Source organism: Prosopis cineraria, unplaced genomic scaffold (genome assembly GCF_029017545.1).
Source record: "Prosopis cineraria cultivar Desert tree isolate PC_DT_omini unplaced genomic scaffold, ASM2901754v1 PC6, whole genome shotgun sequence".
In the NCBI taxonomy this organism is placed as follows: domain Eukaryota; kingdom Viridiplantae; phylum Streptophyta; class Magnoliopsida; order Fabales; family Fabaceae; genus Prosopis; species Prosopis cineraria.
Window position 1 is genome coordinate 2,963,565 of NW_026555337.1, and position 11,116 is coordinate 2,974,680.

An 11,116-nucleotide genomic window follows, 5' to 3' on the forward strand; every position below is an offset into this window, starting at 1 on the left:
AAACGGTAGAATTTAGTTCCGACCTTATAGCTATGGGGCTCAATTCCTCAATCACTTCCCTTCTCATATAACATTTTTACCCTCAAGTTTCTCCTACCAAGATCGATCCAAAGGTGTTTGTTGATAGAAAACATTAATCGACAATAACACTATGGAGGATGTAACGATGCTTGATTGATGACATCATCTCCCAACCATGGCCATCAACGATAATATTCAGGCACGATTAAAGATAAGCCATCGATGTTATGGTTATTAAAGTCAGACTCATTCAAGAGATCAGAGTAAAGGATGTCTAACAAGCAAATCTCCACTACATTAAAATCCACTAGCAAATCTATAGATGACGACTCTTGTCCATTTCAAACAAAATAAGAAAGAGAAGGACTTGATGAGATAATCATAAACATAAAGGGTGGGTGAAGAGATGATGACTAGATCGCAAATTAAAAGCATGAAAGTTAGAGAGAGCTAGAGAATATAACACTTCACGTTTGGATGGAGACTACCTAAAGCCATTTTGTGTGGCTAGAGATGAAAGAGATACATAGAACCATTTTAGAGAGAGAAATTGAGGTGGACAATGGAAATTCCTAGGTCTTCAATTTTTGAATTCAATTTGCTAGCATTTTTGGTTCCCAGTAAAACATACTTTATTTTTTGTGTTTGATAATAATCATTTCAACTTTCATTGTATTTTCAGGTGGGTGTGACCACCGCCAACAACAATCAACAACTGCAAGCTATGGGTTTGGGTTAGGAGGGGAGAATGTATTTGTAATTTCACATTACAAATATAATTATTGATTAAGATAAATTCCACACTTCCATCTACATACCCAACAAACTTTTAAACCCACTTCCTCTATTATTTTCAATTCCACTTTTACTTTCACTTTCGCTTCCGCTTCCACAAAAATCAATTATGTACAACAAATGGGGCATTAATGCCTAGGATGGTCATGCGCTCCACTCAACAGTTTCGCAGACTCATCCTGCTTGAATGGCGAAAAAGGCCACACCAATTTTGGTCTTTGGATGCATGCGCCTACAAAAGCTCTCGCATTCGCGGGCCATCGCATCAAACAACGAGAAGAACAGGGTCCAATTTCTTCTTCATCTTCGTTGCGCTAAAGTTTAGCCAATTAACAGTGCTGCCTCTAGATAGTGACTTGTTATAAATGTTTTAAATATATATTTTTCTTCAGAAGTTTAGAGATCAGACAGCGCAGCAGGCTCATTTTGTATATTCTCGTCCGAGTTTTCATCCTGCGATAGATTCATGTCATTCAATATATCACTGTTCCAAAAAGAGGGTAAAGAAAAATAACAGATAATTATCCGAAGTCACGAAATTAGCCAACAAAGTCGTTGATGACATGGCCTCCAAAATGGCGGTGTTGCTGTAATGCTTCAACGTCGTCGTGTCTGAGACCCAGAGTTAGGGACACCGGTCCAACTCCCCCAACCTCGACCCCACCCCTTCTGTAAGGCACAAAACCCATTAACGTGCCGTCCAAGCTTGGCGTCATGTGACATTCCAGCTTCGATCGCTTCTCTTGGTTCCATCCTTCCCCATCTAATTCCACCATCTCATCCACATGCCTGTCTCCGGCGCCTATTTCAAGACCCCGGAATTGATTGCTGCTCAAACATTGATCTCTTCTTGACTCGTGCGCACCTTCAATGGCAGAACTTCCCTCCTTTTTATTAGCGTTCTTCAGATCGTTCTCGCTCGTCAACCCTTTCGTTTCAAGCATGTGTATTTCCTCCACCATTGGCTTCCAAACACGTACTCGGGCGTTTATGAACCAGTTTGATACCTACATTATTCCAGGTCAACAATACATCTCATCAAAATCAGCTTTTAGAAATTTATCTAGCTAAGTTCATTTCCGCTCCTTTTACTAATTTTTTTTTTTTTTTGCTCTCTCCCCTTAACACAAGTTATATATTCACTTGCTAAAAATTCCATACATGAGTCATACTTAATAATATACATGAAATTAGGAACAAGCACAGCAAATATCACATTATTACTTCTGACATACACAACAACCAGAACACCCGAATCGCAAAAAGGCAAAAAAGAAACCGTCATAGAATTTATCCCCCATAACACCCCACTTAGAAACCACAATTCGAACATGTCAAATACCAATTTATCAGTTTGATCACAAAAGATCCTAGAACATAGTAATGAGTTGACATGGAAGAGCAGAGCCCACCTGGTTTCGAGATAGACCTGTTCGAGCAGCAAGCATGTGTTTATCAGCGTCCGTGGGGTACCTGAAAACAAATTGAAGGAAAAGGAAACCGCAATTCAATCTCCTTTTTTCTGTGAGAGAAGCCGTATTGGACACACACAGAGAAAGAGAGGACATACGGGTGAAGAAAATGATCAAACAACCAAGCTCTAAGAATTGACACCGCACGTTCTGGCAAGCCCTTCTGCTGGGGCCTCCATGCGTGCTGTTGGTGTTCAAGATAGCCTGCACCACCCACAATCAATTTGTTCTTTTGAAAGCTTTGGTCCAGGAATTTCAGTCGTGCCATATTGCTGTCAAGTTTACCACTGGTGGTGGAAGTAACACCACCACTGGCAGGAGCTGATAATTCCTCTCCCAAAACATCTCTTATATGCTCAACTTGACCGGAGATAGCATTTTCTAGGAATCTGAAGTGTCTTGATACTGTCTTGAGAGCCTTGGAAATGTAAGGAGTAGCAGAACTAAGACCCGCGACTGACTCAAAGGATGAAACAACCGTCTGCATTAGCTGATTATGTTGCTTGTATCTTTTGATAACCTATTATATAACCAGGTGGATGCGTCAAAAGGAAATTTTCTATGTGCATTTATGTTCTATGAAAACTTAAGTCCAAGAAACAAGTGCTTTCAAAACGATAAATATATGATCAAGTTAGGGAAAAAAGGGTAAAAAAAAATCATCCTTCACTAATTTTCGCCGTAACAGAAACTGCGGCATGCCTTGTAGAAAAGTATAGATCATCTTATTATTAACACAGTTTTCCTTGTTAAGAGGCTGAGTTGTCCGGTCACATGATGCATTTCAACCTTTCATCTTAAACTCCTAAATGATGTACAATTTAGGAAATAAATTATTCCAAGTCTCCAAATGCTTACTTCTTAAATCGGGAAAAAAAAAAGTTATGTTCTTCCTCCATAAGAAAATACCTACTTAAAATTGGAGCTACAGCTTTAGATTAGGCAGCATTAAAACCCTAGAAACAGTTGGGACCTTAAATAAAAGGGGCAAAAGCTTTACCTAATTTAGTTCGAAAGGTTCAAGCAAAGAACTCAGATTCCAATGTAAGAAAGGATTGAGGATGTTTATCACAATCCGTCATTTACGCATATCACATGATCAATTGAATCTGATAACGCAAAATTCAACGACTGTATCACATTAAAAACATGTAGCATTTAATTAACACCGACTCATTGGACGAGGTTTGTCTAGTCATCCGTTCTAAAGATCACGTTTTTAACACGCTAAATTGAGAGAATTTATGATGTTTACGCTAATTCGACATGGTTTATCCCCGAAAAAACGAAACGCAAAAGTAACATCGTAAAACAGATATGTAAATGGGCAGCAGAAATACAACCAACCTCCTCTTGCATGTACAGGAACTTGGCCATTCTCTGTTGATATTGTGGCCGAGAAGAAATGCGAGAGCTACTCCTGGTTCCACCATCACCATTACTTTCATTTCCAATCGAACAATAAAACATGGAGGACGAACCACCCGAACTGATAACCTTCGCGCTAACAACACTTTCATTTTTTGCATTGACAGCGTCCGCAGAAGTAGAAGAACCACCAACTTCTCCAGAAACCCTCCCAGAAACATCAGGTCCTTTCGTAAGTTTTTCAGAGTGTTGAGCACAGATTTCTTCCAACAACTGCTGCGCTGGCTTTAAGAAATTCGAGTTCTTCAATATGGTAGCATACCCCGTGAAAGGGCCGAGAGGCCCCACGTTTCGATAATCAATGTTCGAAGAAGGTATTCCGGCCACCATGTTTTGAAGCGATTTGACACGGTCTCCAGCACTAAATGAGGTATTTGAAACAGATCTCACAGGTTTTGAGTATTGAGGATCCTTAGAAAGGACATATCGCGATTGATGGTCATCCGATCTGCAAGGCGTAGACTGTGAATTCGAAGAAAGTGATAAAGATAAGCCCTGATTATTGGAGCCGCTCACTCGAGGACCTGAGCACTCATCACTAGCTTTAAAACCGAGAGAACCATCGATCGTTCGATTAGTGCAAGAATCAGGATTTCCAAGACGCAACTGATTTGATTGGATTCCATAGTTTGGAAGAAAAAAGAGTTGATTTCCGTTTTCCACCCACATTCCATGGCCACTTTGTTGCGTCAGCGAAGCCATTTCTGACCCTCGCCCCCTGATAGAAGCTGACTTGATTACATCCTGCATTGCGTTCGGATGAATTTCCCCTAATTGCCTTTGGCTTTCTCGAGTCGCCGTTTCACCTGATGACGGATTGTTCAGAGAAAACTGTACAGCTGATAATTCATTATTGATTCCCACGCCAAAAGTGGAATTAGGATTAGGATTGCTCTCGTTAGTCGCCGAACTAGAGGCATAGTTAGGCATCCAATCACAGACTTGGGGTGACCCACTGTTTCTCCAATAGCCAAAGTTACGTATTCCGCATTGCTCTTCGAGAGCAGAATGAAAGCTGGACGAAGCTGGATTTGATGAACAGGGGAATGAAGCAAACTGAGGCGTTGTTAGCCCACTCGATTCAGCTAAAGGATTCGTAACCGTTGAAAAATTGACCATCTCCGATGAATAAAAAGCAGGTTCGTAAAGCATACTGGCATTCCTCACACTCCTAACTTGAAGAAGATCAGGACTGATCCCTGGACGTAACGATAAGTGTTCAATATTGCTTGGGAAATCTTCTAAATGCTGGGAACTATTCTGGATTCTCAACCTGTCACGCCGAATTTGCTGCGCTACATGCGGATCAGGCCTTCTGTCGCTCATCAATTCCAACGTCCCGCTATAACCAAAGTAACTATAACATGAAGTTCTCCTGATGAATCAAGGCCTTACAACAAAAATGAACAGCCACGACAGCTAACATATCGGAAACTGAGCCCAGCATTCAGTTTGCTCTCCTGCAAAGCTGCAGTATATTCCCTATCAACTTAAATGGCTAGATTTAAGTAGTGATAACTACAGGACACTAGAACATATATAATCCCTCCCACCTATCCGCTAAACTTCAAAGATGGCCAGAAAAACTTACGAAACTTCAAAACTTAATTTCCACCCAAAAATCATAATGTATATCTAAACAGCCGAGCGACGGGAGAGAAAATGCGCGCACTTCGAAAAAAAAGGGGATGAAGGGAAAATGTCCAGCGGACGTGGTATAATTGAGGAGATTAAATTAAATTAGGAATAACAAAAGTGAGAGTAGAAAAAAGAATCTACATATTAAGAAGCTTTCGCTAATCGAAATCTGTAGACTTCGCTTCACTTGACAGGCTCAAATTTATCTACTCACGACCTTTATTATCGCCACAAATATGAGCAAAGGTCACTACTGTGTACTGCTTCTCTAGAAAACAGCTACCCTACTTTTCCACCAGACTGTGCAGTCACGCATATTCTGCTGCTTACCTTCCTAGTGAACTACACATAAAACTCACCATTCACCAAAACGCAAAGATGGACGGATAAGATAATTTTACAGCTCCCTCTACGTACGGCTATCGCAACGTCTAACAACTTAATTTCATACCGAAACCCTAGTTGTTGATTCTCAAAACAAGTCACAGCCTCGCCAATCCATAAGCGACTCGCACGAACAGGTTTAAGCTAAGTCCTGCCGATTTCTAGGCTCTTGATAAAATTAATAAGAAACGAATCTCCACACAATATGAACATATATAAATATATAGTCCTCTACAGCGTTTAATTTACTATCACGCAGCGAAAAACATACCGAGCCAGAAATTATATCATGTCAGGGTCAAAAGGTGACTTCGGACAATAGGTTCTGCAAAATTTGGCATTCGTACAACGCAACCACTTCAACAAAGAAAATTTTAATAGGAGCACGAAAAACAGTAAGACCACCGTCGACAAGCAAACGCATGAGTACATAGGCCATTACCTGTGAAGATAACTATAATTCAGAAGCCGGAGAAAATGCCGAGGAGATTGAGCAAGGGAGGGGAGAGGGATAGAGTGATGGGTGGCGGAGAGGAAGGAGAGGCACAATGATTGCCGAAGCCGGTAAATACGCCGTTAGGTTTAACGTCATCAAGCGCGCTTTTACGGCATTAGGAATAGGAATAATAACGAAAAGTCGCCGTTAAACAGTTGAGCAGCAGAGCCAGAAGAAATGCCACTCCCTCGCAACTCGTGAATCTTCAAATCCAAACTGCGTCTTGCCGCGTGGACCATCACGGCGTCACCCTTGCTTTGTTTCCACCTTGTGCTCTCTATTTATTCAGTTTTCGGCTAAATCAATTTTTTTTTTAAAAAAAAAGAGGAATAAAACGGGCACGTGTGTCCATCAAGGGAAACACCCTTCATTATGGGATTAATGGCCCAAACCTAATCGAAACCGTGACGGCAACCGTTTTCTTTGACGGGATTCTCTGTTCCCGCCCGGGAGAATCTTGCAACGCCTAGAGCATGGTATCAATCAAAAGTGTCAACAAGAAAATAATCTGCACGAAATTAGTTCGAGTTCACAAGTAAATTAAAAAATATTTTTGAGACTCTTAAATATTAAACCTAGTAATATTCAAATCGAACATATAGAATAGCCATATAAAAAAACATGACACCCACATTTATATTCTTTAATTAAGAGACAAAGAGGAGGAGTATCTATAGATCTAGAGTGTGTTTGGATTTCAATTGAAATAAATTAATTATTAGAATATGATAATATTTAGATAAATTTTTAAAAATTAATTTTGATAAATTGAATATGTTTGGATGATTTTTTAAAAGTCAATTTTAAATGTACAAATAAATGATACAAAGAAAAAAAGTTAAATGGAGTTTTGTCAAAAAAAAATCAGCTTTTTTAAAATAAAGTTTTATAAAATAAAAATGTTTGGATAAATTTTTATAAAATGATTTTGGTTTCAAAATTCCTAACATCCAAACAAGACCCTAGATAGCAACGGTGCCTGTGCCGTGGGACGCGCGCCCTACAGGGCATATATGCCTCCGCCCTCCAGTTACTTAGCATCCGTAAAAGCATCATAAATCAAGGCAAAATCAGTGATTTGATGAGGATGAACACCAACCTACTAAAGAAAGGCACCGATTAATAATGATATTCCATTCTGCCAACTGACACTGTAAAAAATGAATTCGGACGGTGGAGATGAGAGGGAATACTGGAAAGAAGAGGGGGAAAAAAATGTACGAAGGAAGGCCAGAGATTAAAGCCTGAACAAGTTATCGAGGCAGGGATTGGCAAAGGTACGAATATAGTTTGGACAGACTTGTGGCTAAGGATTTGATCTCCTGGGTAAATGGAGCCAGTGAATGCGAAAAAATAAATAAATTATATAATAATACAGTAGCATAATAATAGCACTCACGATTTAGGACTTGCAGTGAGAACAAGTAAAAGATATGATTCCGAGCATTTGTTCCAGCTTCAGCATCCGGAGCCGGGCCCCGAGAATCCATTCCGCCACATCCGTCTATGACGTAATCAGTAATAACTGGGAAAATTTATGCCCATTCTGCCTTCCAGCCACGAATAATTTAGGTTTTGTTTATGTTCTAATTTTATAAGAGAAAATTAAAATAGAAGAAACACATTCAAAATCTATTTAAAAAATTTATTCACAAATAAAAATTAATAATAAATTCTACTAAAAAAATAAATTCATATTTTTAATTTATTTTGTATTAGTCTTTTATTTGTGAATAAATTTTTTAAGTGATTGTTAGATATGATTCTTTCAATTAAAATTGACGTTGCTGGTAAAAAAAATTAAAATTGACGTCATGTAAAGTATGAACTGAGAGTGTCGTCGTCTTTATTATTGTCGAAGTTAACCTACAGTCGTGAGGTTAGACAAAAATATGCAGCGATGATGACATGACTTGTCATCTCGCCAGACATAAATAAAGCTGAAGTTTTTGTACTTATTTTCTTTAGTTTTTCTTGGGGTCAAAAAGGCAGAAAGATGAGCAAAAACACGCAGGGAAGAAAAGGAGGAGGACCAACACCAAAAAGCCAGAAATGGGATGAATTTCGATTCAATTAACATTTGCTTTCCTCAAGGTGGTGCTCACAGTGACAGGCGAGAAGTCCAAGTTTCTGTCCCCAGAGACTGACCCGATTTGATTTGTCTTCGATCCGCTCCTCCACCATTTCTGTAATTCTGTTTACCAAAACAACGATAATATCAGTTTTTTCATCATCGCAGAAAATTGCATCTTGCTTTCTCAGAACGTACCTAACTAAGAACAAATTGTAGAGCAGCATTTTTATTACCATCAGTATTATGGAGTGAGGTGATGGCATCACGTCACACAGAAGCCCTACAAGCCTCACCTGACAGGCCCTCTCTTCAGTGGGCGTCACTGTCAAACTTTAACTTCGCCTTGTTCGTCTTGGTTTAGAGTTGAGCCCTTGCTTGTGGCACCCCCAACCCTAATAAATATTCTTAATACTGCCCTTAGTCACAGTCTCTTTCACTCGCTCGCTGCTCTTCACACTGTCATGCTGACGCTGGTGCTCTCTCCTTAATCACGCCCTGTCCCCTCTACAACTAATGAAATCCACCGAGCACCCAACCAAATGAGGTGTATTCGTACGTGTGTTTTGATCTTTCCTTCGCATTCAGGATGTCTTTCCATCTTTGGCTTTCCATTAGATATTTTTAAACCAGAGACAAACTAGATTTTCGTCTAAACAGACTTTAATTAATATAGATACAACTTTAAGGTCAGCATATGATTTTTTTTTTCCCCATTTATTTCATTCAATAGTTTGGAGTCGGAAACCCATGTCATGTCGCTCTAGTATTATTGGAATGATCGATAAAATCAACCTAGCCAAAAAAAAAAAAGATGTTAGCCATGACTATCGAAGTCATGCAATAGAAGGCCTTTGAAAAGACGTAATAATTGACATGTATGACCTCTCATTAAAAGGATAGTGCATTTTTTGCACATTAAATGTAATTAGTGAATTATGGATTTTACTTAATGGAATGAGGATTAGTTCTAGATTCTTGATACTGGATTTATTAATAAAAATATGATGGATACATGAAAAAAAAACCTTTTCTTGAAAAAAGAGGGCACCAAGTTGAGCTGAAAAAATTGATAATAATAGGCGTAGAAAATTCACGCATAGACTGTGAAAAAAGAAATAATTTATTTAGTGATTTCGTCAATGCCATCTTAATTAATGTTTTAATACTCGGTTCTTGGAGCTAGCTAACGACTTCACAGTAAGATTAAGAAAATTAAATGATTTTGTTATTTGTAAAAAAAATGCTAGTTTTCTTTAAATATCCATACTTTTAATTATTCATATTGAAGTATTATAAACGTAATACATTACACAATATTCTAATTACAAGGGTAACTTGAAAAAAATAATGAACATGTGAGATAAAGAAATTGAGATATAGCACTTAGGATCAAAATAAATCTTCAATTATTAAGTGCTACATCCAGGACAAGAGGAGACATTTTGGATGATGGCATTGATGTGAAAGCTGGCGCCAACTCATTGGTTTTCAGCTAAGATAAAATGGCGGATCATTTGAACAGGAGGCTGGAGCCACACCCCCATGATGTATGGCAGATCAAATCATTATGTAATACTCATTTCACAGTAAACAAACTTTAATTTAAACGCTTAGACATCGGCTGGCGAGTAAATTGTGTCCCCAATTCTTTTGCTCACTTGCATGATCAAAGTGACAACCAGCTAGAGAGCCACTTATGAGTACATAGTCAACAAAAGCAAGGTGGTTGGTCTTACATATTAGAGCTTTAATTGATCTCTCTCCTCAAGAGATAGGATTAGAGTGGGGATGTGTGTCCCGTTTGAGGTACAGATCACATATTCTGCAGGTCCAAGTTGTTGAGAATTTAGAGAGAGAGAGAGAGAGAGAGTGCGCCTCTGTGACGTTTCACCAAGAAAGCAGAAAGAACGAGTTCTCAGTCACATTTGACCATTCATTTGCTGGATGACATGAAAGTGTCTACATTGAGCAAATGGGGCCAAGGCTTTGGAGAGAGATCGTGGTTTCCGCTCTCTTTCCAATCGCAAAGCGACAACGACACTTCAACTCAGTGATGATCAATGGCGGCCTCAGAGAGAAGATGAAGATCCATGATCACGAAGCTTTTTACCAAACGGGGTTTCAAAGAGAATATAAAGATTTTCTTTTTGTGCTTCAAAATGCCCCGTGTCGTCTCCTTCTTCTTACACCATCATATCAGCAACACCTTCAAAATTCACATTAGTGCATCCCCACTTTCAGTTATACGATGCTTGCTGGTTTCCTGCTTTTGTCCCTCCTCTCGCTATTAGGTTTTGGGCCTACGACTCTATTTAGAGTACGTGCAATGATAATTGAAAAGAAACAATTTGATGTTTTTATTCAAGATTCATGAAAATCTGGGAAGAATATTACCAGCAACTGTATGCTGCCAACATTGGCAAGAGAGCAAATATTTAAAATTATTTTTATTTTATTATTATAGGAATTGGTGTTTTGTATAATATAATTTAAAAATAAATAATAATAATAATAATAAATGTTTTTCACTTTTTTTATTTTTCAAAGTAATAATTTCAGAAAACTTAAAAGATATTTTTATTTTTTCCAGAATAATATATATTTTTCAAAATACTTTCACAAAATTTTTTTATTTTTTTATTTTAGAGAACAAAAAATTATTCTCAAAACAGATTATCAAATTAGCCCTAATATGCTGGCTTGCTTCAGCTAATCTAGGATGACCAAGACACTTTACTAGGAGTTTCAGTCACTGGCGAATAATAGAGCTGATTCAAGTGATAGATGAGACTAGTTTACTTTAGATTA

The 11,116-nt window shown here is 38.4% G+C and overlaps 1 protein-coding gene across 2 annotated transcripts; it reads right to left on the reverse strand.

Moving 5' to 3' along the window:
* Positions 1-1,172: 1,172 nt before the first annotated feature.
* On the reverse strand, positions 1,173-6,488 carry LOC129312762 (BEL1-like homeodomain protein 9). Of its 2 annotated transcripts, XM_054955456.1 has the most exons (5): positions 6,181-6,488; positions 3,636-5,184; positions 2,387-2,808; positions 2,229-2,289; positions 1,173-1,823 (listed from the first exon to the last, which is right to left on the reverse strand). In XM_054955456.1, the coding sequence occupies exons 2-5, from the start codon at positions 5,040-5,042 to the stop codon at positions 1,356-1,358; spliced, it is 2,358 nt and encodes a 785-aa protein (XP_054811431.1). In that variant the 5' UTR covers positions 5,043-5,184; positions 6,181-6,488; the 3' UTR covers positions 1,173-1,355. The 2 variants fall into 2 exon arrangements, with proteins under 2 accessions (XP_054811431.1, XP_054811432.1); XM_054955457.1 differs by lacking the exon at positions 6,181-6,488 and having other exon boundaries at positions 3,636-6,170.
* Between the last annotated feature and the right edge of the window lie 4,628 nt (positions 6,489-11,116).